The 27483-nt window shown below is 28.3% G+C and overlaps 1 protein-coding gene across 1 annotated transcript in view; it reads right to left on the minus strand.

The window, feature by feature from the left end:
- LOC120771243 (maternal protein pumilio) overlaps positions 1-27483 on the minus strand; it is a 436886-nt gene that overhangs the window by 399929 nt on the left and 9474 nt on the right. The window contains exons 4-5 of the mRNA XM_040099163.1: positions 20098-20338; positions 19911-20003 (exon numbers count right to left, since the gene is read on the minus strand). Of these exons, the coding sequence (XP_039955097.1) occupies positions 19911-20003; positions 20098-20338 (334 nt within the window). The remainder of the gene's footprint in view (positions 1-19910; positions 20004-20097; positions 20339-27483) is intronic.

Below are 27483 nucleotides of genomic sequence, written 5' to 3' on the forward strand. Positions count from 1 at the left end.
ATTTTAAAACAGAACAGCTTTAAAAAATTAACTAAAAATTAAAAATCAAACAAAATTAAATTATAAAAATGGATAAAGAATTAATAATGTGTAGTTGCAAATAATGTATTAAAAATTAAAATTTTATAAAAAAAATTAAATCACAAAACTTGGAAAATATTAAAACTGAAAATTAAAAAAAAATAATTATCACAAAAAATTTACTAATTTTTGGTAAATTAAAAAAAACTGGTAAGCTATAAAAATAAAATCCAACAATAATTTAAAATTTAAAAATAAATTAAATCACAAAACATGCATAAACAAAATTAAAATTTGAAATTTAATTAAAAATAGAAAAAAAATTATTATTAAAATTAAATTTAAAAAATGATAATTAAAAAAAATAATCACAAAAATTATGAAAAAAATTTAATTAAAATTAAAATTAAAAAAATAATAAAACAATAATTTTAAGTTCCATAAACAAAATTATAATTAAAAATAATCATCACAGAAGTTATGAAAAAATTTTAATTAAAAATTGAAATTAAAAAAATATTAAAACAATAATTTTAAGTTCCATAAACAAAATTATAATTAAAAAAAATCATCACAACAATTATGAAAAAATTTTAATTAAAAATTCAAATTAAAAAAATATTAAAACAATAATTTCAAGTTCGATATAAATGAAAAAAAATAATAAATTTTTAAGCACAAAATTTTCTTTAACAAACGAAAATTTTAATCCAAACATGGAAGTGAAAAAATTTTAATTCCACAAAATATTGATAAATCAAACAAAAATTTTAATTAAAAAAAATAATAATAACGAAATTGGAATAAAATAAAAAAAAAATTAAATAACAAAAATTGGAAAAAAAATTAAAACTTAAAATTAAAAAATAAATTATAGTCATAAATGTTTAGCAAAAAAAAAATATAAATAAAAATAATAAAATAAAAAAGTAAATCACAAAACTTGGATAAAAAATTAAAGTGAAGAAAAAAAGTAAAAAAACTAAAACACTAAAAAAAAATAAAATTAAAATTAAAAAAAAATAAATTTAATTTCAAAGTTAATGAAATTAAAAATAAAATTAATTTAAAAATTTAAAAAAAATAAATAAAAAACAAAATAAAAAAAAATTAATCACAAAACCTGGATAAAAAAATTAAAGTGAAGAAAAAAATTTTAACTAAAAAAATTAAAATTAAAAAAAAATTTTTAAATTAATAAAATTATAATAAATAATAAAATTTAAAAATAAATAAATAAAAATAAAAATATAAATTTAAAAAAAATTTAATTACAACAGTTGCATAAAAATTAAATATTCAATTCACAAAATTTAATTAAAAATAAAAAATGTACTAGATAAATTTTTTAATTAAAATTAAAATAAAAATATATTAAAACAAAATTTGGTTAAAAATTTATATAAAAAAATATTAACACAAAATTTCAGACAAGAATTTGGAGGCTGTGTAAAAAATAAGCCAATAAAAAGTATAAATTCAAATCGAATGAATGCTGAACCTCACTCTCATGCTTCGCTACAATTTTCTCTGCCATTTCAACGAAACTGTCGCGACTCGTAGTCTCCGCATGCACACGTCACTTATCACGCCTAAAAGCATACATAATTCTTCACGCCGTCAACTAGCATACAAAGTTAATGGCATTCACGACACTCTATTAGCGCTATACCTACAAAAAATACAATATATATGGGATAAGTTAAAGAAAAAATCCATTGGCTTCCTTTCGGCAATTTCAAAAAGCTTTTATCGCCAACTAATAGTGTTTGGTAATGCAATTAAGTAGCTCGCCGTCACCCTGTATGCTGCTATAACGTCATTCAGGAGAGCCAATATCATTCGGGCCAATGTGGGGAAAGCACATTAATGCATGCAAAAAAATATATTGTGCGAAAAAAGAATCGTAGAAAAAATGAAATAAAGAGGCAGAAATGCCAAGAAAAGCAATAACCACACGTTGTCTGCCAGAGACGCCTATTGAGGATTACTGGTGATGAAGTGGCGCAATCAGGACTTGCGGCAGATGACACGTGGAGGCGAGAGTTGTTGGTGTAAAATATATGTATATAATTGGCATTACTAGCATATTGCTGAAATATAGACACTTTTGTATATGTATATCGACGTATCTAAAGCATTGGTTGCAATATTAATAAAATTTCTACATCCGCAAGCCTCTAGCAAAGTGTTGAGCGCCAAGAAGCCGTTATGTCGTATATGTATTGCATATATTATGCGAAAATTTGACGAGTATATATTTCAAACTATTCAAAATAAAAGAAAATTCAAAAAACTTGGAGAAACTTTGCTTCTCAACAACACAGCTTTCAACACGCCAAACTTTGACTTTTCCCAACAACTTAAACTTTCATCGCCCGAAACCAAGCAAGCCGAGCATTGTGCGAGTTGGTTAATAATAACTAGCAATGAAATTTACTAGCGAAAGAAAAAACGAAAACTAAAAACTCATATATACATACATATATATGTATATGTATATACCCAGACAATCATCATATGTGTGCGGTCATAACACGGCGAAGTTATTGAAACTTTGTGCTTTGCAAGTGGCTGGATAAAGTTTTCACTCAATTTTGAAATTAAGTGTGGCTGCAGAGTGGGTAAGAATACTAAACGCCGCTGCTCAACCATTTGACCACAAACACGTTCTGACTATAAGCCAGCAGGAATATCAAAAGAAAATCAGGATCAAGTCGGCGAAACGGCAAACATAAAAATGGAGACTGTGAAGCCGGCAAGCGATTTGCAATGAAGTCTCTGCTTGCTTTGTGCAAAAAGAACAAGAAAAACGTTAAGTACGGTTGCACCGAATAATATCCTTTACAAATACAAGAAGTTCCCTACAAGAACTTGATTTTGATTGGTCAGTTTGTAGGACAGCCATGTGCGATTTTGATCCGATCTGGACAATTTCTTCAGAGCAATTATGGTTGCTTTAGAAAATAACCCATACCAAGTTTCTTTAAGATATCTCTTAGAATTAAAAAGCTTTCTATATAAGCACTTTATATCGATCGTTCAGTTTGTATGACAGCTATATGCTATAGTGAACCGATCTGTACAATTTTTTGAGAGATTGCATAGTGGCTTTAGAAAATACCCCGTACTAAATTTCTTGAAGATAACTCTTCAAATGAAGAAGCTTTCTATACAAGAACTTGATATCGATCGTTCAGTTTGTATGGCAGCTAAATGTTATAGAGGGCCGATCCGGACAATTTCTTGAGAGATTGCTTAGTTGCTTTAGAAAATAACCCATGACAAATTTCTTGAAGATATCTCTTCAAATAAAAAAGCTTTCCATACAGAACTTGATTTCGATTACAAAAACGCATTATTAAACCGCATCCAACAGTCATTAAATAAAAATCACACTTTATTTGCACTCATACTTACATACACATGTGTTCTCAGTGCATAATCCAGCACAGATGAAATTCACACCTCATATTTTTCTGCGAGTACATTTATCGCCATAAAAAATGTACTATATATTAGGTGTGAAGCTTTTAATCGATAAAGCTTGTTAAACTTTACTACACCATTTTTTAAATTAAATTATTTTATAAGTGCAAAATAAAAAAGAGAGATAAGACATTCTTGCAGACACGGTAAAAAGGATGGTGTTCTAGTATCTATAAGGAAACTCGATTGAAGAAAGCGGTTTCAAAATTTACAGAAACCCATTTTAATTGTTAGTAATGTGAACTAATTGCATTTTTTTTACAAAAAAGTCAAGAAAATATAGCAGCCGTAGCTGAGAGTGTACACGAAGACTGTGTAGAGCCGATTCGGCGCTGTTCGCAGCAACTCGAACTGACGTATGGAACGACTTGGCACATTTTACGCCGAGAGCTTAAATTGAAAACCTACTAAAAACAGCTTGTGCAAGAACTGAAGCTGCTCGACCTTCCCAAGCGACAACGCTCACTCTATGGGCGCTTGAAGACTTCAAAAAAGATCCGACGTTTTCGAGACAAATTTTGTTCAGCAATGAGGTCAATGTTGGGCTCAATGGGTATGCAAACAAGCAAAATTGACGCATTTGGCAAGAAGAGCAGCCTAAAGAGATTCAAGGACTACCATTTCATCTAGAAAAAAAACAGCGGTTTGGTGTGGTTTGTGGGCCGATGGAACCATGGGTTCGGTAAGAACGTAACCTTCAATGGCGACCGTTATCTATCATGATAACGGACTATTTGATGCCTGAACTTGAAGCTCGTTATCTCGGCGACATTTGGTTTCAACAAGGCAGCGCCACTTCACACAAATCACATTAATCAATGGATTTATTGAGAGAACACTTCGGTGAGCAGATAATTTCACATTTTGGGCCGGTCGATTGGCCACCAAGAAAGTGTGATATCACACCGTTGGACTTTTCCCTGTGGGTATATGTAAAGTCTAAAGGCTACTGCGACGATCCCGCTTCGATTCAAACCTTGGAGCAAAACATCACGCGTGCCAATCGCCTGTTACCAGTCGAAAGGCTCGAACGAGTCACCGGAAATTGGACTCAACGGATGGACCAACTGAGACGTAGCCGCGCCCAACATTTGAAAGAGATAATTTTCAAAAACTAAATGCGAAAGAATGTGCTTTCGAATGATAATAAACATTCCCTATTAAATTTGAAGTTTTTGTGGTTTTTCTTAAAAAAAAAAAAATAGTGAACCTCGAAATGGATCACTCACTTTGTATGTATGTATGTTAGGGAATGTCATTATAACATTTTCATCATAATATTTCAACTCAAAGCGACTTCGCTAATTAAAAATGGTTGGCATTAAAAGCCCGCAGAATGATGAAATATTAAAACAAAAGCTGAGCAATGCGTGCTTTTAAGCCAGCATAACGGATTGCAAGCCGCACATATTTCGAACGAGATAAGCCTGCAACTTGTGATTGAAAAGTGAGTAATAGCAGCGCCTGAAGCAAACATATTCTTCAACATACCATAAAAGACTTATTAAGCAAAACGAAAAAAAAAAAAATACAATTTTAGCTCAGGAAAGAATGAGAATAATATGCAAAAAAAAATGGAAAAAAGTTTAATGCAGAATAAGCATTTCTTTATAAATTCCATAGTATATTTCCTTTTCTTCGGCAAGTGTCACATTCAGTGAAAGGCCCAACGCTTTTTGAAGACAAACCGCACAGACATTAGTGGAGCTAAAGAATTATCGCGAATATGTCACTTGTCACATTCAAGTCAAATAACAACATAATGACTACGCTAACGATGATAACAACACGAATACGAGTTGGCAACGACAACAAAAACAAGCCAAGATAAAACGCACAAGGACAATGGGCGCAAGCGAAAGGCGGCGGGGCGTAAAAGCCCAAATGACGCCATTGTACACAAGCTTATACAAATGGGGATCTATAAAAAGCAAAGCCTACCAATATTTGATAAGCTAGTGTTGACCCACTTGGTGCAGCGTAACCGAAGGCAGGTGGAATCGGCTTGCGCGTAGGGCTTTATTCAGCGTCGTTGGAAACTAATTGTAGTGCGAATGCCTGAAAAAGCATAAGAAAAGCATAATGTACGCCTAATGACTGGCATTTGTTAGCCAAACTTATGCCACCACTCAGTACTGTTATCCAGCAGGCAGGAGGGCCTGCTTTGTTAGTGTTACTGGCGGCTAAGGATTTCCGAGATTAGTTACAAATTAGCATACGTTTATGCGTGTTTTCTTTATAAGACAAGGCGCTTTTTAGGTGCTTACAATCACTAGACTAGAAACTATGTGTTGCTGGGATTAATGGACGCATTCGGCGAACAAAGCAACACTGAATGCACTCAGCCAACTGTGAGATTATTCAGGGAACATTGTAAGAAAAAGAAACCCCAAATGATAGGAATGCAGTTTGAGTGAGGTTGGTGCGCATATTAGATTGCTTTTGAAAACTTCATTCCAGACTGTCATTATCTGATAAAAAGTTTCAAACTGAAACAAAAAAGAAGATATTGTTCGTACAATGAGGTACGCTCGAAAAAAATTCAAAAATTTACAGTAAAACAGTTCAATTTTAACTAAAATTTTGACTTTTTTCGTCTGCCAAAATTTGATTTTTAAGCAGATCAAAAAACGGGCACATCATTGTAGGGAAAACTATATGCGGAAAATGCAGGAAATTTAATAGCAATCAGCTCATTCCTCACCGAGTAATAACTGCAGCGAATTCGGAGAATGCTGCTTCGAGCAAAACTCGTAAAACGATAAACTGATGAGCTGAGCGGCTAAACTTTACAAGCCTATAAAACAAAAACTATTTGAGTTATCGATTTAAAATTTTAGCACAGTATTTTTTTAAGGTATAGACTAACGAAATATGCAAAAAACAAAAAAATTTTTTTTTGAAAATTTCACACTGTTTAAAATCGCATGCATATCAGGTACTAAGTACTCACATATATTGTAAGAGTATCAGAGTACTTATCTATGAACACAAATACATATGTATGTATACAAATTGGCGCAAAAACACATATTTATATTTGCTTTGTAAATACCGATTTCATATGAATCGTGTTTCCGAAATTACTTTGCACCCACTCATCATCAAGCAACTACTATAGTCGAAAGTGCTCCAGGTTATATACACGACACATAGTAAAAAGTTAAAATATATAATTTCTATAATGTTAGCTGTGATTTCCAACAAACTAGAATTTAAATCGTTGCCATCTCTTACACTGACACGCCCCAGCAACCCAACCCAACCTAAACAACTTTCCACGTCACTTATAGCATTGTAGCGCTATTTTAATAAAAAATTTGCATGTGACACGCAAACCGTAACACTACTTTAATATATTAAAAATAAAAGTCAAAGTTTGTCTCTAAAATGAAACAAATCTGTGCGCTAAAATGGTGTTGTTTTCGCTACATTTAGCGCTGAACAAACGGACATGAAATTGCACTCGCACACATTAAGGTATGTACACTTATGTATATATATGTGAATACATGCCAGGTAGGAAAAACATGACGATTATGAAATTTATTTTAAACTTAGCAAAATTTCTATTTTACTGGGATTCCGTTAGGGTGACATGAAAATATCAATATCTCATCATTCAATGCTATAATTAGATTAGTACTTAGTTCCTCAATTTTTGAGATATGCATCTGAAATTTTGCACACGTCCTTTTCTCACTAAAAAACGACTCATTTGTCGGTAGCGCAATTATCGGACCACTATAGCATATAGCTGCCATACAAACTGAACGATCAAATTCAAGTTCTTGTTTGGAAAACTTTTGTATTTTACGAGATATCTTCACCAAATTTGGCATGAATTATTGTACAAAGCAAGGCCACACTCTCTGAACAAATCGTTTATTTTGGACAATTTGTCATACAAACTGAACGGACAAAATCAAGTAATTCTATGGAAAACTTTTTTATTTTCGTGTCATAGCTTCGATGTCAACGTTTCTTATTTTTTATTAATTTTATTTTATTTTTTATATGTTTTTTCTTTTATTATTTCATTTCATTTATTTTATTATTATTATTATATTTTTTACTTTTATTTTTAATATATTTTGTTCGTTTTATATTTTATTATCATTTTTATAGTTTATTTTATTATCAAGTAATTCGATGGAAAACTTTTTTATTTTCGTATCATACCTTAGATATCAAGGCTTTTTCTATTTTTATTTTATTTTTATTCATTTTCTTTTTATTTATTTTTTTTACACATTTTTTATATGTTTTTGCTTTTATTATTTCACTTTCATTTCATTTATTTCATTATTATTTTTTTCTATTTTTATTTTTTTTTTACCTTTTATATTTTTATTTTTATTTTTTTACCTTATTATTTTTATTTTTATTTTCTTTTATTTTTTTTAGATAATATTTAAATGTTTTTTTTCTTTTATTATTTTATTTTCATTTCATTTATTTTATTATTATTTTTTCCATTTTTATTTTTTTACTTTATTTTTTATATTTTTTTAATTAATATTTTCTCTATTTTTCTTTTTCTTTTTTAATATTTTTATATGTTTTCTTTTATTATTTTATTTTCATTTCATTTTCATTTATTTTATTATTATTATTACTTTTTTATTATTATATTTTTTATTTTTATTTTTAATATATTTTATTGTCATTTTTTTATTTTATTATGATTTTTATAGTTTATTTTATTATCAAGTAATTCGTTGGAAAACTTTTTTTATTTTCGTATCATACCTTATCAAGTTTTTTTTATATCTCATTTTTTTCTATTTTTATTTTTTGTTTATTTTATTTTTTATTTTTTTGTTTATTTTATTTTTATTTTATTTTATTTTATTTTTTTTTCATTTTATTTTTTATTTTATTTTTTTATTTTTTTTATTTTTTTTAGTTTTGGTATTTTTTTACTTTATTTTAGTTAATTTTTTAATATGCTTTTTCTTTTTTTAATTTATTATTTATTTTGTTATCGTTAATTTTTATTATTAATTTATCTATTTATTGCAAGCATTTCCAACAGGGGTTGCACTGGCAGTAAAGCTAATAAATTGTGGCTGCACGAAATGTTCTGTACTATAGTGCAAAGATATGAGTATATAGTCAGGCTGATAGTTGGGTGTCAGCGAAAGTTTCAATGTTGAAGCGCCATTTTGACACTCAAACTATTTGTTGGTCTACAAAATTAAAACGGATAGTTAGTTTTATTCGCTTGCTGCATTTTATTTTATAGCTACATATTATTTAAATTTTATTAAAGAACGCGTTGACGTGCAATGAATTGCTTTTACCAGTTTTATGCCGAAAAAGCTACAAAAATAGTCTGTATATACATATACATATATACAGAAAAATGTAGCTGTATTCACAGGAAAATTAACCAAACTAAACTATCAACTATCTGCCTGTCATTTGCAGGCTTTCATTATGCCCAAGTCACAGCCGTTAAAATATTTTAATTAATTTCAATTTAATTGTATGCGACACCAGCTGATTCATTTCGCTCTCCGCGCTACACTTTTCGCGACATTTCCTCAAGTACTGCATGCAACTCGCCTGCTACTTTTCGACTACCATTTATCTATTTTCTTTTGTTTATTTACATACAAAATTTCTGCACCAAAAACTTTTTAATGAAGCAATTATTAGTGCCGCTGGCAGGCTGACAGGTAGCTCTTCACCTAGCAGCAGCGGGAAGCTGGCAGCTTGAAGCCAAAGTCTTTTGGTTGGCGGCTGAAACTTTGCACTCTGCTTAACCCGATTTAAAGTAATTACAAATTAAAATACTTTCGAGATAATGCAAAATGAATGCTTTTCGTCAGGAAATTGCAAATTAACAAGTGCAGTTACTAACTAGTCTTTATATAAATTATACATATACATATGTACGTTAAGGTGTTCGTTATTGCACAGTTTGGTTTTGTTTTTATTTTTTTCTTTTGTTGTTTTTAATGCAATGTAATCAAACTCTTTATTTTTAATTTAAATCATGCCTCACATGTTTGACCCTTTTACTTTACATGCGATTTTTTTATCGCTTGCAATAATTTTTGTGTCTCTTAAGTAACATACAAGTTTGAAAATAATATATATATATATATATACAAAATTTAGCGTTCTAAGAAAATGTCTTATTGTTTTTTTTTCATCGAAACATGCCTTTATAAGTTATACGCCGTTAAAGTTGTGCATCAAATGTACTGTATTCAAGAGTACACCATGTCGTATGAGCAACACAACCTATTTTTCATAGTACCAAGCCAAACAAAAATCAAATTTTTTTGACCCACTCTAGCACTTAAAATGCAAAATAACTTAAGGTCAGTAGGGTAATCTGGCCTGTTTTTTTTTTTGAATTTTTTTTTTTTCAAAGAAATTTTTATTATACAATAGAACTTTTTCCATATATCATGAGATATATCATGGAGTGTATCAACAAATTTTTTCGGAATTTTTTGATGACATCTGTCGGAGAAATGGCTGGTTGAATGAGATGTGTTTTTTCACTGGCGGACACGATTTCTCATGTTTGGATCATCTGAAACACAAAAACCCAATTTATACTGCAAAAGTAGGTGAATGCTTATCGTCCCTACTAGAATCATGAAAAAATGTTGATAAATAAAAAATTTATAAATAAATAAATAAAATAAACGTATTTTTTTTTTAATTTGTTTTTTTTTTACATAAATTTTGTCATAACATTGTCAATCAATTACAAGAATTATGAATCTATGTAGTAGGCACGACAGCCAGGCGTTTTGTGAACATTTAAAAAAAAAATAGGCAAATCGGTTGAGTAGTTCGACCGGAATCATGGCCGTCAGTTTAAAAAAGTGTGTTTTGAGAAAAACGCGGTAAAAGCGCCAAAGGTGTACTCACAGCGCTTCTAACGTCGAGCGGTATTATTATTTTTGGGCCTTTTTCGAAAGCTTCCAATGGTTAAGTGGGTTTCTACATTAATTCTAAAGGTATAAGGCAACAGAAAATGCAAAAAAAACAAAAAACAAAAATTGGAAAAAAGATTACCCTACTGACCCCTTAACATAACTATTTACAATTTACAGGCGAAGGAAAATCGATATAATAGAAATCACTCATACTGAGCCAATATTGGAGTTTTGGTTATAAAATGGTTACATATTGGTTATATCTTAAAGCGGAAGCTTGAAATCTTACAATATTACATACATATGTATATAGTGAATTGTAAGAAATAAAAAACTTTATTTCTATTTTTTTATGATCCACCGTATTCTTCAGATCTAGCCTCCAGCGACTATTTCCTGTTCTCAGAACTCAAAGAAAGAAGGCAGGAAGAAATTTTCGTCGCATGAAAAGGTGATCGCCGCAACTGGGCCTATTTTGAAGCAAAGGACAAATCGGACTGCAGAAATGGTAACGAAAAGTTGGCGGGTTGCTATGAGTGTATCAACCTTGAATGGAACAATGATGAATAAAAAAAAAAAAATTCTAAAAAATATGTTTTAGTATGGTAGGTCGAGGACTTTTGCATTTACCGTTTAGTAAGTAATGAGGAATAATACTTAAATATTAAAAAAAACAATATTCTATAAAACAAGAACTAGGTGAGTAGGTTTAGTTGAGCGTTATAATAGTGCAAATAGGCAGAAGTACAATACTTTGTGATTCAACAAAACACGTGACACAATGTGAATATGATTATTGTTAAAGGCAGATTTGCGTTATAAAAGTGTTAATCTGCTTATGCATAAATTTGAAAGTGTTATGCAATACCTGCTAATAAGAGTTAATTCCAGAATTTTTTTTTGTCTTTTTTTTATTTTTTTTCAACCCACTTCCATTTGGCAATTTTATTCATTAATGTTTTTATAAGCAAATTTATGCTCTGTTAAGCAAAACTCATAAAAATCCATTCATTGTTGTTAACTGTGGCGGCACAAGTACCGTTGCACTTGACTAAAAATAAAATCCGCAAAAAGCAATGCAACTCTCGGTGCAGTTGTAACGCACAACAACAATGGAAAAACAGCAACGTTCACTGGATTTTCTGTTACGATAATGTTTTTATGTCAATCATTTTTTTCGATGCATTTTTTCTAATACGCTTGCAATTGTTGTTGCAATGTTTTTTAGTGTTAATGTAAAAACTATTGAACATGCGCAAGCGCTTCCAAATTGAACGACCGACACCATCCCTCGGTGAATATTGTGTGTGTGTGTGTGAGTGGTGTTTTTTTATGTAGACATACATATGTATGTATATTTGTATATGTATATGGACTTAGCTGTGCGCGAAACTTATAATTAAAGCAGTCATTGCATTTCAATTTAATAAGCTGTGTTGCAACATTGCATTCAGCTCAGTTGCAATTTAAGTAACTAATTTTTTCTGAAATTTATTTGTTTGCAAAATACCATGTATGCATGGCGGAAGGCATTATAACGAATTAACCAATATTTACAGAGGCATTAAAAAGCAAAAATATGCGATCAATATTCTTCATATACTACATATTGGTGTGTTTCATTTCAAGCTTTTTTTATTTCTTTGCGAACATGAAAATTTGGTTTTTTATGTTAAAAAAAATGTTTTTTTAATTTGAAAAAAAAAAAACGTTTTTTTATGTTGAAAAAAAAAAATTCTGAAAATTTGTGCCCATAATTTTGCCTTTATAACCTTTTCGCACAGAAATTAATTGAACAATACAGATTCTTATTTTACTAAATTTATATTCATCGTATTAAAATCGAGCTGAAACTGGAATGCAACTCTTTCGGTTGTTGTCTAGGCTAAAAAATTGGCTGTGTTTAACTCTGCCGGTTGTTGTCAACGCTGTAAATTTGGTTGTGTGCATTGCTAAAGCAGCAACCAGCTGATGAAGTTTAAACATTAAAGGGTTACATAGGGTTACGCGTTTCAAAAATCGATTTTTTTTATTATCTTATTTATTTCTATAACATTTCTAGAATATTGTCCTGAATTTTCAAGATAATCCGCGTAATAGTTTCGGAGATACAAACTTGAGAACTTGTGCGTTCGAGGCTAGCTAGGCTAAATTCGTCGTCTTTAAAGGCGTTGTTCTCGAAACTGTGTTTTTGAAGTCGGCTGGAAAGGTTTTTTTCACTTGTGGCGATTTTTGCAGCAGCAAAATTATGCGAGTTAGACAGCTAGTAAGCGCTTGTTGCCAAGTTAAGACTTTAAGAATAATGTTTAAAAAATCAATATCAATATCACTATCGATGTATGTGGCCCGGCGTTGTTCTACTGTAAAAGATTCCCCTATTAGCCACAGTTGACCGTTTCTGGGCGATTTTTACTTTGAGGCGTTGCATCTTTTTTTATTTTTAGTAGGATTGGAGGGAATTATCTATTATGTGCTACTTACATACGGCCAAACTCTTCATTCGATCGCTACACTGTCCACAATTCAGGAAACAAACAGATTTCCGACCAATCTCCCACCTTCCTGACTACAAATCCCGGCTTGACCATTATTTTTATCTCCATTTTCGACAATTGGACGCCAAAGCGTGGTATCAAAATTGACGGTACGAAAATGACGAAACCGAAATTTTGCTCATTGCTCACATTTTCAGCCGATGGATTTGCGTTTTCGCTTTTATCGAAAAAGAAACCATAAAGTTTGGCTATTTTTTCTTTGCTGCTGACTATCTTTGATCCATGCTCAAACAATACTGACTGAAGCAATCACAAAACTGTCGGAGAAGTTTTTTTAGTATGAAATCTTATCTTTCTAACGCCATTTAGGCCAATACCAACGCACTCATACAATTCGATCTATAGCATAATAAAGCCATTGATTGGAAATATAATGAAACTCTATTTACTAGACCTTAAATAGACGCTTAAAGCAGCAGCTAACATGGAATGCTTATATCAAATATCACCGAATTTCGTGTTGACATTTGATTTCAAGCCAGCGCGAGCTATTTGGAAAACAAAGAGCTTCGGAAACAACAACTGTAGACCTTGGCACAACTTTATTGGAGACTTTATAAACACAAATTAGTTCAGATTTAAGTTTTCATATTCACATCACCTTGTGCCCTTTACAATTCCAGCAATATTAAAAATATTGATTCGCGTATAGTAATATCAAATGGCAGTTCGGTAAGCTACGCTTTTTAATAATCGACCAACTTGTATGGTTAAACTATGCATTCTTATCTTCGAGTTTTATCACAACCCCTTTGTTGTTCGTGGACAATAACAGCCCAATATTATTGAAAATCGACTGGCACATGAATGGCATTTGAGGCGCATATGTAGCACACATGCCTTGGAGAACTTTATCTTGTATGCAAATATATATATGTATGTAGATATGTAGTGGTCTTGAAAATCACCTTATGAAACAAGTACGAGACTTGTGTTAGGAACAATTTGTACAATAAAAATATATATACAAGCATTTGTGAACAAAAAATCCTTGAAATATTTCTTTATAAGGAAAGCAAGTAAAAAAAATCAAACGCGGAAAATGTAGTACATACAGACATGTACATTAGAGCGGGTCGATTTAAAGGGAACTAAAAAAAAATTAAAAATCGCGTATGTAGAAAATATTCTATATACATATATATTTCATTCTGCACAATTTTACCTAAGAGTCTATGGATCTAAAAAAAAAACCTGTTTCGAGACAGCGATTTTTAAGATGAAGTTTTTTTAAATATCATAAAAATTTGTTCATCAGTTTTTGAGATATGCGAATGAAATTTAAAACGTAGACGCATTTTGATATACTATTGATCATTTGTCGGTTTGTCGGAATCAGTGAGATTGTACAACTATATCACATATTCCTCATACTAACCGATTATTCAGATTTCGTCTTAAAAATCGCTGGCTCGAAACTGGTATTAGACCTTTAGTCTCTAAAGCTAAGTTGTTTGGAATAATCCAATAATCCGCAGAACATTTCCCGCATATGCGATTTTGTAGTAAAAAAAAATCGACCCGCTCTAATGTTCACATATCCAAACGCCTACCAAATAATACTACAATATGAAAATAAGAAGACGAAAACAAAAAGAGTGTGGGAATGTATTGTGATTTGTGAAAAGGCTAACAAAAACCCTTACATATGAATATCAACAACGGTAAATGATGCATATGCATCGATATGAGTATGAAATGTGTAAATTTCCCACGGCAAGTAAATATCGAAAAATTATATTTTGCAGCGTAACACATACATACATATTTATTACTCAACTGCTCAAAAAGCTCGAGACCAATTCGAGAAAGACATGCAACCGAAAAACTGACTGTTAGAAGTTGGATTAAAAACAAAACAATCAAATTTATAAATTTAAATTTTTTTAATTAAACAACTTTTAATTTTATAAGTTTGAAATTTTATTTATAGAATTTAATTTTATTTAATTTAAAATATGTATTCAATTTTAATTTTTTTAATTCAAAATTTCATTTTATAAATTTATTAAATTTTTATAAAATTTAAAACATTTTTTATTTAAAAACTTATTTTATTTAAATTTATTTTATTTATTTATTTTTAATTAAAAAAATTTAGTTCAATTTTTTTACCCAAATATCTTAAAATGAAAAAAAGAAAATTTTAATTTTAAAACTTTTTAAATGCATTCAATTTAATTTTTTTTAATTCAAAAATTTCATTTTATAAATTAAAATGTATTTATAAAATTTAAAACATTTTTTTTATTTAAAAACTTATTTTATTTTAAAAAACTTATTTTATTTAAATTTTTATTTTATTTATTTTTTTTTTAATTAACAAATTTACTTTAATTTTTTTACCCAAATATCTTAAAATGAAAAAAAAAGAAAATTTTAATTTTAAAACTTTATTTATTCTACTTACATTTTTTTTTGTTTTCAATTTAAAAACCTTATTTTACTTAGATTAACTTTTTATTTTACTTTATTCTTTATTTAAAAAATTTACTTTAAAAAAGTGAATATTTTATAATTTAAAATTTATTTATAAAACTTATTTTATTTAAATTTTAGTTTTATTTCTTCTTTTTTATTTTAAAAAATGTGGTTAAACAATTTTGTTTTATTTAAAAACTTTTTTAATTTAAATTTATTATTTTTATTTTATTTTTTTATTTAAAAATTTTTTTAAATTTTTAGTCCCAAATAGATATCTATAATTAAAAAAAAATTTAATTTAAAAACTTATTAAATTTAATTTTTAATTAAAAACTTTATTGAATTTAATTTTTTTTTAATTTTTTTTTTTAATTTAAAAAGGTTAAATTTATAATTTAAAAATTTTTTTAAAATTTAATTTTTTTATAAAATTTAGAAATTTTTTTTTAATTTTTTAATTTATAAAATTTAATTTTTAATTTATAAAATTTTTAATTTTTAAAAATTTAATTTATAAAATTTAATTTTTTTAATTTTTTAATTTATAAAATTAAAAATGTTTTTTTTTACATAAAAAAAATTTACTTTAAATTTTTTTAATCATAAAAATAGGGTTTAAAAAAGAAAAATTTAATTTCTAATCTCAAAATCGAGATTAAAAAACTAAAATTTAATTTTTAATGCAAAAATATTTAATAAAACAATTCGCAACCTTATTCATAACTGATTTTTGTTTTATAAAAAATACATACTAACAATTCCACAGTATCTCCTTCAAAGCAATTATGTAAATGTAATTGGTAACAAAATAACAAGCTTCATGCAAGCATGCTGTAATTTTACACAAATACACACCAATGTATTTATGTACATACATACATATATACATATGTATGCATGTATACATATGTATGCATTTACAACAAAACTATTTTCGAGCACTTATGCTTACTTGCATTCACTTTTACAGCTCTGACCGCAGTGTACACATATTTTCATTTAACAAACCAGAGAGACTCAACTTAAATTGCTAACTAATCCTAAAACCTTTTGGTTTGCAACGCTTACATGTGTGGGTGAGAATTTATATGGGTGTAGTTGTACCTACAAGTACATACATACATACATATGTGGGAGCTGCTGTGGAATGTGTGGAATCTCAGACTCTTCGGTGGAGCAGTGCACTCTCTGTTTTTTGATCACGAATAAATACACACACACACATACACTTATGTTCGCATGTAAGTATGCTGCGGTCAGCACTGCTTTAATATACTTCCGTTCACACTTAATCACTATGTAGCTTAATCTTAGGTATTACTAAGGCACATAGGCGCTTGAATTTTCTTTTGCTGGAGCACAAAGCGTCTGTCAGCAGCAGTTGGAGCCACAAAGGTGTGACTTTCTATGATGTAATGGTTTAAAAATGTGTTAATTGTTCGTTTATTTAACTAAACTTTTTTGGGAATGATAAATTGCAAAGACTATCCAAATTTATTTAAGAATTTCCGTTTTAAACACGATCTCTCTAAAGGAGATTTTCATAGTCGGTAAGAAAAATTTCTTTGAAACGGCAGGACCGATGGACTGGAAATTTTCACTCAATATTCTTAGTTAGACCAGATAATGATAGAAGCAGTAAGATTTTTGATAATAATGTCGTGTTTTTTAAGCTTATTGTTTAAGGCTATCTGGATTTTAAATTTTTTTACAAAACACGCCTTGAGTTGGAAAGTCGCCATTTTGTCAAAAATCAAAATCTTAAATAGTTCTTTGATCATTGGACTTTCATCTTATATCGGTATTCTGCTTGTCACGATTGTCTCATGTCTCTAATTGTCACAATCGTAATTTAGTGACTCTGTTAGTGAGTAGTCTCATTTTGTTATTCTGGCAGATACTGTATAGTAGTATACTTTAGTATTACTAATTTTTCGGGGTTTGTGGATTTGAGATAATTTTAAGCATTGTTATATTTACATTTATATTTTTTTTATTTTATTTTTTTTAATTTTTATTGTTTTTTTAAAACTTTTATTATATTTTTTATTTTTTTTTTATTATTTTTTATTTTTTTTTTATTATTTTTTTTATTTTATTATTTTTTTTTTTATTTTTTTTTTTTATTTTTTGTTATTATTTTTTTATTTTATTTTTTTTTATTATTTTTATTTTTTTTTTTATTATTTTTTTTTTATTATTTTTTTATTTATTTTTTATTATTTTTTTTATAATTTTATTTTTTTTGTGATTATTTTTTTTATTATTATTTTTTATTTTTTTTTTTATTATTTTTATTACTTTTTTTTATTACTTTCTGTTCATTTTTTTTTAAATTGCTGAAAAAATGGTCAAAGTGACTGGTTCTGGTGGGTCACAGCAAGACTCCGGAGTCAAACGACAATAACAGCATTGCAAAAATGACAACACCAAAAACAATAGCGACTGAAACCAGTCAAAGTGAGCCAAGTGCGATAAGGTGTAAGTATCCTTGCTTTAGTACTTTAAAACTAAGCTTTAATTCGGAGATATATTTATTTTATATAAGTCAATGTGTTATTTAGGACGATTTTGATATTTTACTGCGTATTACAGTATTAAGATTTTTGGACATGCTGAAATCACCAGTTTACACCGAAGAAATTTTTCTAAAATATGTATCTATTAAATTTATGTTCTTTACATTATATTATATATTCCATATTACACATTTCTATGAATGCATATTTCAATCTACAACCTGTAAAAATGTATAATATCAAGTGAAGAAAATCTGGAGAACATTTGTTACGTTTATTTCGTACAAAAATTGTCTTTTATATTAAATATATGGACATTAAGATGGTCCTTAAAAATTCGAACTAACTATTTTTCAAACTTTGCGCGACAATAGTGGGTATTACAGGCGAAAAAATTGTTAAATATACATACATATGTACATATGTTAACCCCGATTTTACATTGACGTTTCTAATATATTAGATATTTAAATAAAAACTTTTTTCTTAAAAAAATCCGTATAAAAATTTATTTTCAAACAAAAACAGAATCTTTTAAAAATTTATTTTTCAAAAAAAAACAGAATCTTATAAAAATTTATTTTTCAAAAAAAAATCTTATAAAAATTTACTTTTCTAAAACAAAAATCTTATACAAATTTATTTAACCTAAAAAAAATTTTTTTTTATAAATAAATTGTTTTGAATGGTCAAAAATTAACCTGTTTCTTGAACCACTTAAAATCGCCATAAATTCTTGTTTCCAAAATATAGCACTAAAGTACAAACTCCTCCCCCACATAAGCCTTGAATTTTCAGAAATCTGTTGGAAAAATTTCCTTGCCAAATTTTAGAGCCACCCCAATATAGTAATACTCATACAAATGCACACACGAATAAAGCAAATTTTATTGCTGACTACAGCAAATCGCAACCGACCATCCACATTTATTACACCAAATTTATGAGTGTCTGAAAGAAAGCGGCAAACTGTTGCATACCAACAGGCGACGGACGGTCATACAATGTAAGTTTAGTGGCATAACTGTTGGCTGGCAGGCCCAAACACTTTCACGCTTGCTGCTTCGATAAATTGGCATGAAAGATTTCGCTTTGCCAACCGAACGAAATCGCATCGCAAGTCAAATGCACACAACATTTGCAAAAGCGCACAAAAGTGCCGAAAAATGGCAAGTAAACGCTGTAGAGAAACTCCACTGCCGGGATGGGAATGAAACCGGCGCGCACTAAAACTGCTTGAGCCAGAAAAACAGCAGACTAAAGGGTGATGTATGGATATTCAAGGCAAAATATTGATTTTCAATTTGTACGAGACAAGCCAAAGCAGAAGGAGCTAGGCAGGGTAGGCAGTTGGAGAAAAATAAATGCAATTTGGGCAGTTATGCAGAAAATGCAGTCTCAAATTTGGCAAAAGGCACAACAATGCTGTGCCCGGAAGTCATTAAAAAGGATAAAAGAGTAGAATAAGCAGAAAACACTGCTAAGCTAATGCTTAACGCCATAAACATGCATACACACACACACACCGAAGCAGATGTATCCAATCGAATTTGTTTGAGATATGTACATAGGTACATATGTATGCTTTGAAAAAGAAGCATACAAGCAATTTTGTGGCTAATAAATCCGACTTCGCAACAAATAAACACCGTAAATGCGACAGGTTGATAAGTGAGGGGTGAGGGGTGCGGTATGTTAACGCTGAACTATGTACTATGTTATCATAATGAGGCCTGTTATAGTCGTTGAGGTAAAAACAACCAAAAATCATACAATAAGTCATCTGATCTGTAACCAGCATTGCCTCCGAGGTAAAATGGCTAAGCACATATCTAACTATTGAACAAAAACCAAACTGTTTACTGCTTAGTATGCGATTAGATTAAGAAATTAACAGCTTGCGCAGTAGAGCATTAACTGTTGAGCTAAGCGGCAAATACTATACATATTTACTAAAGGGTTTACAATATTTATTGCATAATTATGGGGTCACTTACCTGTACATCAAAATTTGGTGGTTGTTGCTGCAATAAATTTCCAGGAGATTCAATTTGATTTGGTCCTTGTGCCTGATGATTCATCATGGGGCTCTATAACACAGAACATATATATAGAATATAGCATATCATACAGTATGTATGTATATGTATGTATGTATGTATAAAAAGTCATCATTTCACATACCTGTGCCATTTGCATGCCGCCAACGCCGTTCATTACGGGCGGTTGCAGTTGACCCATTTGCATTTGATGTGGCGGATATGAGTTCATTTGTGTACCCGGTCCACCTTGATGATCCATGGAATTGAGCATGTGATTAAAGGGATGTGTTGGGAAGCCACCATGTTGTGTGGGATCGAGTAGTGCCGGTGGGCGTGGCAGCGATTCTTCAGCTGGCGAGGGCTGACGGGAGCCAGGCGTGCGACTGCAATGAAATATAAATAAAGCAATAAATTAATTAATATACATATATATAAATAAATAATTACAAAACAAAAATAAATTTGAAAAATAAAATAATTAAAATAATCAAACAAAAATATTAAAAATAGTGAAAAAAACATAAAAAAGTCAAGATAATAAATAAACAAAAAATTAAAAAAATTAAATTAAATTAAAATAAAAATAAATAAAATGAATAAAATAAAAAGCAAATAGAAATAAAATAAAAAGTCAAAAATAAAATAAAATAATTTAAATAAAATAAAATGCAAAACAAATAAAATAATCAAAAAAAATAATTTAAATCAATAAAAAAAACAAGACAACAAAATAATAACATAAATTAAAATAAATATACAAATGTAAATAAAAAAATAAAGAATAAAAATATAAATGAAAATACAATAAAAAAAAAAGTAAAATAAAACACATAAAATAAAAACATGAAATAAAAAGAAATACACAAATAAAGTAATAGATAAATTAAAATATGAATAAAATACAAAAACAAATAGAATAAATACAAAATAATTAAAAAAATTAAATAAAACTTAAAATTAAAAAAATATCAAAATAAAACACATAAAAAAATAAATAACAAAAACATGAAATAAAAGACAAAAAATATAAATAAATAAAAATAAATTCAAAAAATGTAAAAATTAAATATAAAGATAAATAATACAAAATAATTATAAAATAAATAAAAATAATTAAATGGAAAATTAAATATAAGAAAATGTAAAAACAGTACAAAAAATAAAAAATATATAAATATAAAACATAGTTATAAAATTGAAAACAAAAAATAATAAAAATAAAAATAAAAAAATAGTAAAAACAAGGACAAAAATACAATAAAAACGTAAAATAACAAAATAAAAGAGAATTATACAAATAAAATAATTAAAATAAAAATAATAAATAACATGAATATAAGAAATTGTAAAAACAATTAAATAAATAAATAAAACTAAAAATATAAATATAAAATATAGTTAAGCAAAAATGTAAAAAAAAAATAAAAATAATTAAAAAATTAAAATTAAATAATTAAAAATTAAATAAAATAAATTAAAAATTAGAAATAAAATAATAAAAATAAAAAAAAAAGAAATAAAGAAATTAAAAATTAAATAAAAATCAATTAAAAAAAAAATTAAATAAATTAAAAATAGAAATAAATAAAAAAAAATAATGATATTGTAATATCAAAAAAACATAGATAATAAAAATGAAAAAATAAAATATAAAAATTAAAAAAATAAACAATTAAAAAAATATAAACAATTATAAAAAATAAAACAAATATTAAAATAAAAAAATATCAACAATTAAAAATATGTACATATGTATATCAACAATGCAAATATAAAGATATACAGTTGAACTTCCATAACTCGAATCACCATAATCCACAGACTTCGTCGAGTTATGAAAGGAAATTTGCTTGAAATTTGACTTCATTTGCCAATTCAAGAGTTCGAGTTATAGAAATTCGAGTAGTGAAATCTCGACTGTATTTAGCATGGTATATACATATGTATTTAGTTGAGTATACTACAGTATACTAAATAATTATTTTTCTATTTCTAAACCCAGATACAGTAATTCCACGCAATGTCTATTGAAATAATTTAATTTGACTACAAAATTTCTGTGGAAGCCAAAACAGTTTTAGTGCCGACGCATTGGCAATATTTAAACCGGAAGCATTAGCAGGGAAATACACCTTATGTATTTTAACATGTGCGACTGTACTAAGCAGTGACACGCGCAGGAGTCCGAAATTCTTTGGAACTCCGAATTTGGGACAATCCACTTGCACACATAATCCTTATTACCTTAACTCTCAAACTGTTTTGTGGAATATGTTTGGTGTTAGACAAACGCGCTTAGTAGAGATAAGAACCAATTTTTTTAATATTTAGCTACGAATATATATGTATATATATAACAGTGGCGTTCAAACTGTTAAATCTGTGCATGTGTTGATTGCTGACGAAGCTTAGGAAATTTTAATGAACTTTGAATAAAAAAAAAATATTGGAATAGGTACACATGCATATGTAATTTTTTTCCATATGCATATCACTTAATGACTCTTTTAATTCAATTATGTCAGCTGAATCGCATTTAGATGATACTTCAATCATTTTACATCCAATTGAATTGATAAATCATCTAACGGAATAAAACAACTGTGACTGTGTCCATAGGCGATTAGCAGCAGCAAAGCACGCGTTAGATCTCAGAATGAGATGTGATAAATTGTCAAGTCATTAATTGTGCAGCGACGAGCAATCCATGAATGTCATTAATAAAACAACAATTTAATTCGATGCTGTCTAGGTCAGTTACTGCAATGCAAATGTATGCATGTGAATGTGAGGTAAATAAGTGACGTAGAGGAGATAAGCAATTAAAAATTATATGATGTAATAGAATTGTTGAGTAATAGAGGCGTAATTGTGAAATTAAACGATTTTATAAATAACAGTAGTAGCGCTGTTGTTGTTGTAGTAAACAAATTGTTGCTTATGCGATTGGGACAAATTGCACGCGATCGTCGTAACTGAATACATTATCAGTTGGTGACAAGATAGTTTTGCTGAATATTTTAATTTGTTGTTGTTGTAGTACTGCACACATTATCATTTGGTGAAAAGTAATTTTGGGTGAGATTTTGTAAATTTTGTTGTTGTATTATACTATATTAACGAATTCGAAGTAGGCTTGGAAATACTTTTCATGAGATAATCTTTGATTTGCATAAATCTGTGCCTGTATTATTTTTTATATGTATGTAATATAACATTCTGCAATGCAAAGTCAATCGTTATACAAAAACAAAAAAAAAAATTAACTTTGATTATGATACTCTTCGCCAGTGCCTTTTTTATAACATAAAATTGTATAAAAAAATTTTATATTGATTTTAAACGGTCAGTTTGTATGGCAACTATATTATATAGCGGTCCGATCTGAACAATTTCTTCGGCGATAGTAGCGTTTCCGTGGAAAATAATCGATGTGAAATTTCGCCAAGATATCACGTCAAATGAAAAAGTTTTCCACACAAGAACATAATTTTGAACGGTCAGCTTGTATGTCAACTATATGCTAAAGGGGTCCGATCTGAACAATTTCTTCGGCGATAGTAGCGTTTCCGTGGAAAATAATCTACGCCAAATTTCGCAAAAATATCTCGTCAAATGAAAAAGTTTTCCATACAAGTATATGATTTTGACGGTCAGATTGTATAGCAACTATATGATATAGCGGTCCGATCTGAAAAATTTCTTCGGAGATAGTAACGTTGCCTAGATAAATAATCTAAGTCAAATTTCGCGAAAATATCTCGTCAAATAAAAAATTTGTCCATACAAGAACATGGTTTTCAACGGTCAGTTTGTATAGCAACTATATGCTTTAACGGTTCGATATCGGTGATAAATATATATTTTTGAAGTCTCCGAGCTTTCCCACCCAGCGTGTTACAAACTTTGTGTTTAGGGCATAAAAAATTACCGCCGCTCAGCTTGCTTACTGTGCGCAAACGAAAGACTTAAGCAACAAACTTGCCGCAATCATCCCAATACGCAAAATATAAATGATCTGATCAAAAGAGACTAGACAAATTATTTCAAATGCACCAAATATTTTTAATAAAAGAATAATAATATTTTTTTATTATTTTCTTATTATTTTTTTATTACTTTTTTATTATTTTTTATGCTAAACTTATTTTTTAATCTTTTTTATGCTAAACTTATTTTTATCTTTTTTTATGCTAAACTTATTTTTATCTTTTTTTATTATTATTTTTTGCTATAACTCTTTTATTATTTTTTCCATAATTTTATTTTTATATTATTTTTTATATTAAACATATTTTATCTTTATTTTAAAGTAATGAAAACTTTTTTTTATTACTTTTTATATTTTTAAATATTTTTTATTAATATTTTTGTTATTTTTTATTATTTTTTATTATTATTTTTTATTATTATTTTTATTATTATTTTTATTATTTTTTTATTATTTTTTTGTTATTTTTTTCATTATTTTTATTTATTTTTTTCATTATTTTTTATATTAAACTTATTTTTGCCTTTTATTAAAACATTTTTAATAAACATTTTTTTATTACTTTTTCATATTTCTTTTAAATATTTGTTTATTATTATTTTGTTTTTTTTTTATTATTTTTAATTATAAATGATCTGATCAAAAGAGATTAGACAAATTATTTCAAATGCACCAAATATTTAATAAAAGAAAATTCTTAAACTCAAAAGCTCTCCAAGTAAGCCTATTTGTCGTGACTAAGCGCACAAAATTCACATAATTCAGCTTTGCCGCCGCATGCGTTCAACTGCGCCTTGGCCATTATTTTGGCAAAAGCCAAATTATATAACACCACAAATAAGCATAATTTATATACATACACATGCACATAAACATACACATACACGTGGTGTACGCACATGGTCAATTTGTCAGCTTTAGCTGCTGCGTCGTCGCCCGCTTCGTCGCTTCTATTGTTCGTCTTCCTTCTTCTTTTTTTACTACATACTTCTACTTCTTCTCCAGCTGCGCTCGTTCGCTTAGCTTCCCGCCTTTTTTCTCTCAAGTCAAACACGTTTTCCGCTGGTGCCGTCGATCGCCTCTTGTGCTAACATTTTCACCTTCTGTCGCTCTGCAGCTTTTGCTTTTGCATTCACTTTGTCTTTGTCTTTGGTTTTGTCTTTGTCTTTGCGCAGCAATGTTTTCGTTGTTAGGTCATTAACACACAAAAGCTGCGGCGCCAACTACTGTAAGCTCAAAACAGCTGCTGCTGCTGCTGCTCGAGAGCGCCGTGGTGGTGTGTGTGTGTGTGTTACGCGGCCAGCAGCCGGCAAAAAACGTGTTGTTGGTGGGGCGTGAGTCAGTGAGTGACACAACAGTCATCAACTAACTGGCAGCTGCTGGTTATATGCAATTATAATATGTCTGTATGTATGTATGTGTAGATATATTTGCGACATTTATATTATTTGCATATTTAGCTTTATGGTTGTTTTTGTGTGCATTGTAATTGTTTGCGACGCGTGATTGTGCACGTTTGCACACTTAAATTATTTATGCACAGTTACCGTTACTTAAGCTTTTTTCCAGCTGTTAATAGCAGCTTTATTTGATGTAATCTTTAATTGATTTTTAATTGGATGAAGATAATAAGCGCTTGCGATGGTTGTGAGCTCATAAAATATTTTCATTGATTAATAATTGTTGTCTTGACAACGTTAACTTCGAAACTATCATACCATTCGGAGCGTAAAAAGTTAATAAAAAATGTTATTTATTGATTTTATAGTGGTCCAATCTGAACAAAATTGCTGGAGGATTTAGCCTTGCCTTGGATAATAATATATACCAAATTTTTTGAACATACATATCTTGACAAATAAACAAATTTGTCATACAAGCATTTGCTTCCGATCGTTCAATTTGTATGGCAGCTATATGCTATAGTGGTCCGATCTGAACAAAATTTGTGGAGATTGTAATATTGTCCTGGACAATAAAACATGCCGAATTTGGTGAAGCTATCTCTTCTAATAAAATATTTTTCCATACAAAGACTTGAGTTCCATTGATCAGTTTGTATGACAGCTATATGTTATACTAATCCGATCTGATAAATTTTTTCGGAGATTACAACACTGTCTTACACAACAACCTGCGCCAAATTTGGTAACGATATCTCGTCAATTGAAAAAGCTTTCTATACAAGCATTCGACTCCGATCGTTCAGTTTGTATGACAGTTATATGTTATAGTGGACCGATGTCGGCAATTCCGATAAATGAACCGCTTCTTGGTGCGAAAAAGACTTGTGCAAAATTTCAGTTCGATACCTCAAAAACTGAGGGACTAATTCGTGTATGTATGTATATTCAAACAGACAAAAATGCCTAAATCGGCTTAGTTTGTCAAGCTGATTATTCATACACACATATACCATATACTCATACACTTTATATAGTGTCTCCAATGTTTCCGACTGGAGCGTAATTTTTGTTTAAAAAGCATTGTGTTAACAGTATAGCAGCCCAAAAAAAAAAGAAAGCTTCCAAACATAAATAAATTTTTTCATTCGAGGGTAGCCGTATTATCGTAATTAAACTTATTTTTTTCTTTTTTATCATATCATTACTTTATTTCTTTTTTTTAATTTTTTTTATTATTTTCTTATTATTTTCTTATTATTTTCTTATTACTTTTTTATTATTTTTTATGCTAAATTTATTTTTATCTTTTTTTTACGTAATGAAATTTCTTTATTATTATTTTATTATTATTTTTATTATTTTTTTTTATTATTATTTTTTAACATTATTTATTATTATTATTTTTACTAATTTTTATATAATATTTTTATTACTTTTTATTTTACTTTTTTATTATTTTATTATTTTTTATGCTGTTTATTTTTATTTTTTACGTAATGAAACTTTTTATTATTTTTTCATTATTTTTGTTATTTTCATTATTTTTTATTTTTTTCATTTAATTTTTTATTAAATTATTTTTGCTTATATTTTTTAATAAACATTTTTTAATACTTTTTTATATTTCTTTTAAAATTTGTTTATTATTATTTTTGAACTTTATTTTTTTATTATTTTTATTATTTTATTATTTGTTATTGTTATTTTGCATTATCTTTTTATTTTTCATTGTTTTTTTATATTAAACTTATTTTTATCTTGTTTTTAAGTAATGAAAACATTTTTTTATTACTTTTTTATAATTTTTTTAAAATATTTTTTATTATTATTGTTATTTTTATTATTATTTTTGTATTATTATTTTTAAGATTATTTTTCTTATTTTTTTCTTATTTTTTTATTTTTTCATTATTATTATTTTTATATGGGATATCTGAAAGTAAATCAACGCATTTATAACCGTTTACTTTTCAACTTTCATGACGTGGGTGTTGTTGCCGTCACATCAACTGTTTTTTATTTGAAAGCTGACACTTAAGGAATTATTGAAAATGATTTGAACGACTCTTTTGATTTGTTATACAAGGCAAACCTTTAATTGTATAATAACAGTATATTCAATAGCGAATAC

This window comes from Bactrocera tryoni, chromosome 1 (assembly GCF_016617805.1).
Source record: "Bactrocera tryoni isolate S06 chromosome 1, CSIRO_BtryS06_freeze2, whole genome shotgun sequence".
In the NCBI taxonomy this organism is placed as follows: Eukaryota; Metazoa; Arthropoda; class Insecta; order Diptera; family Tephritidae; genus Bactrocera; species Bactrocera tryoni.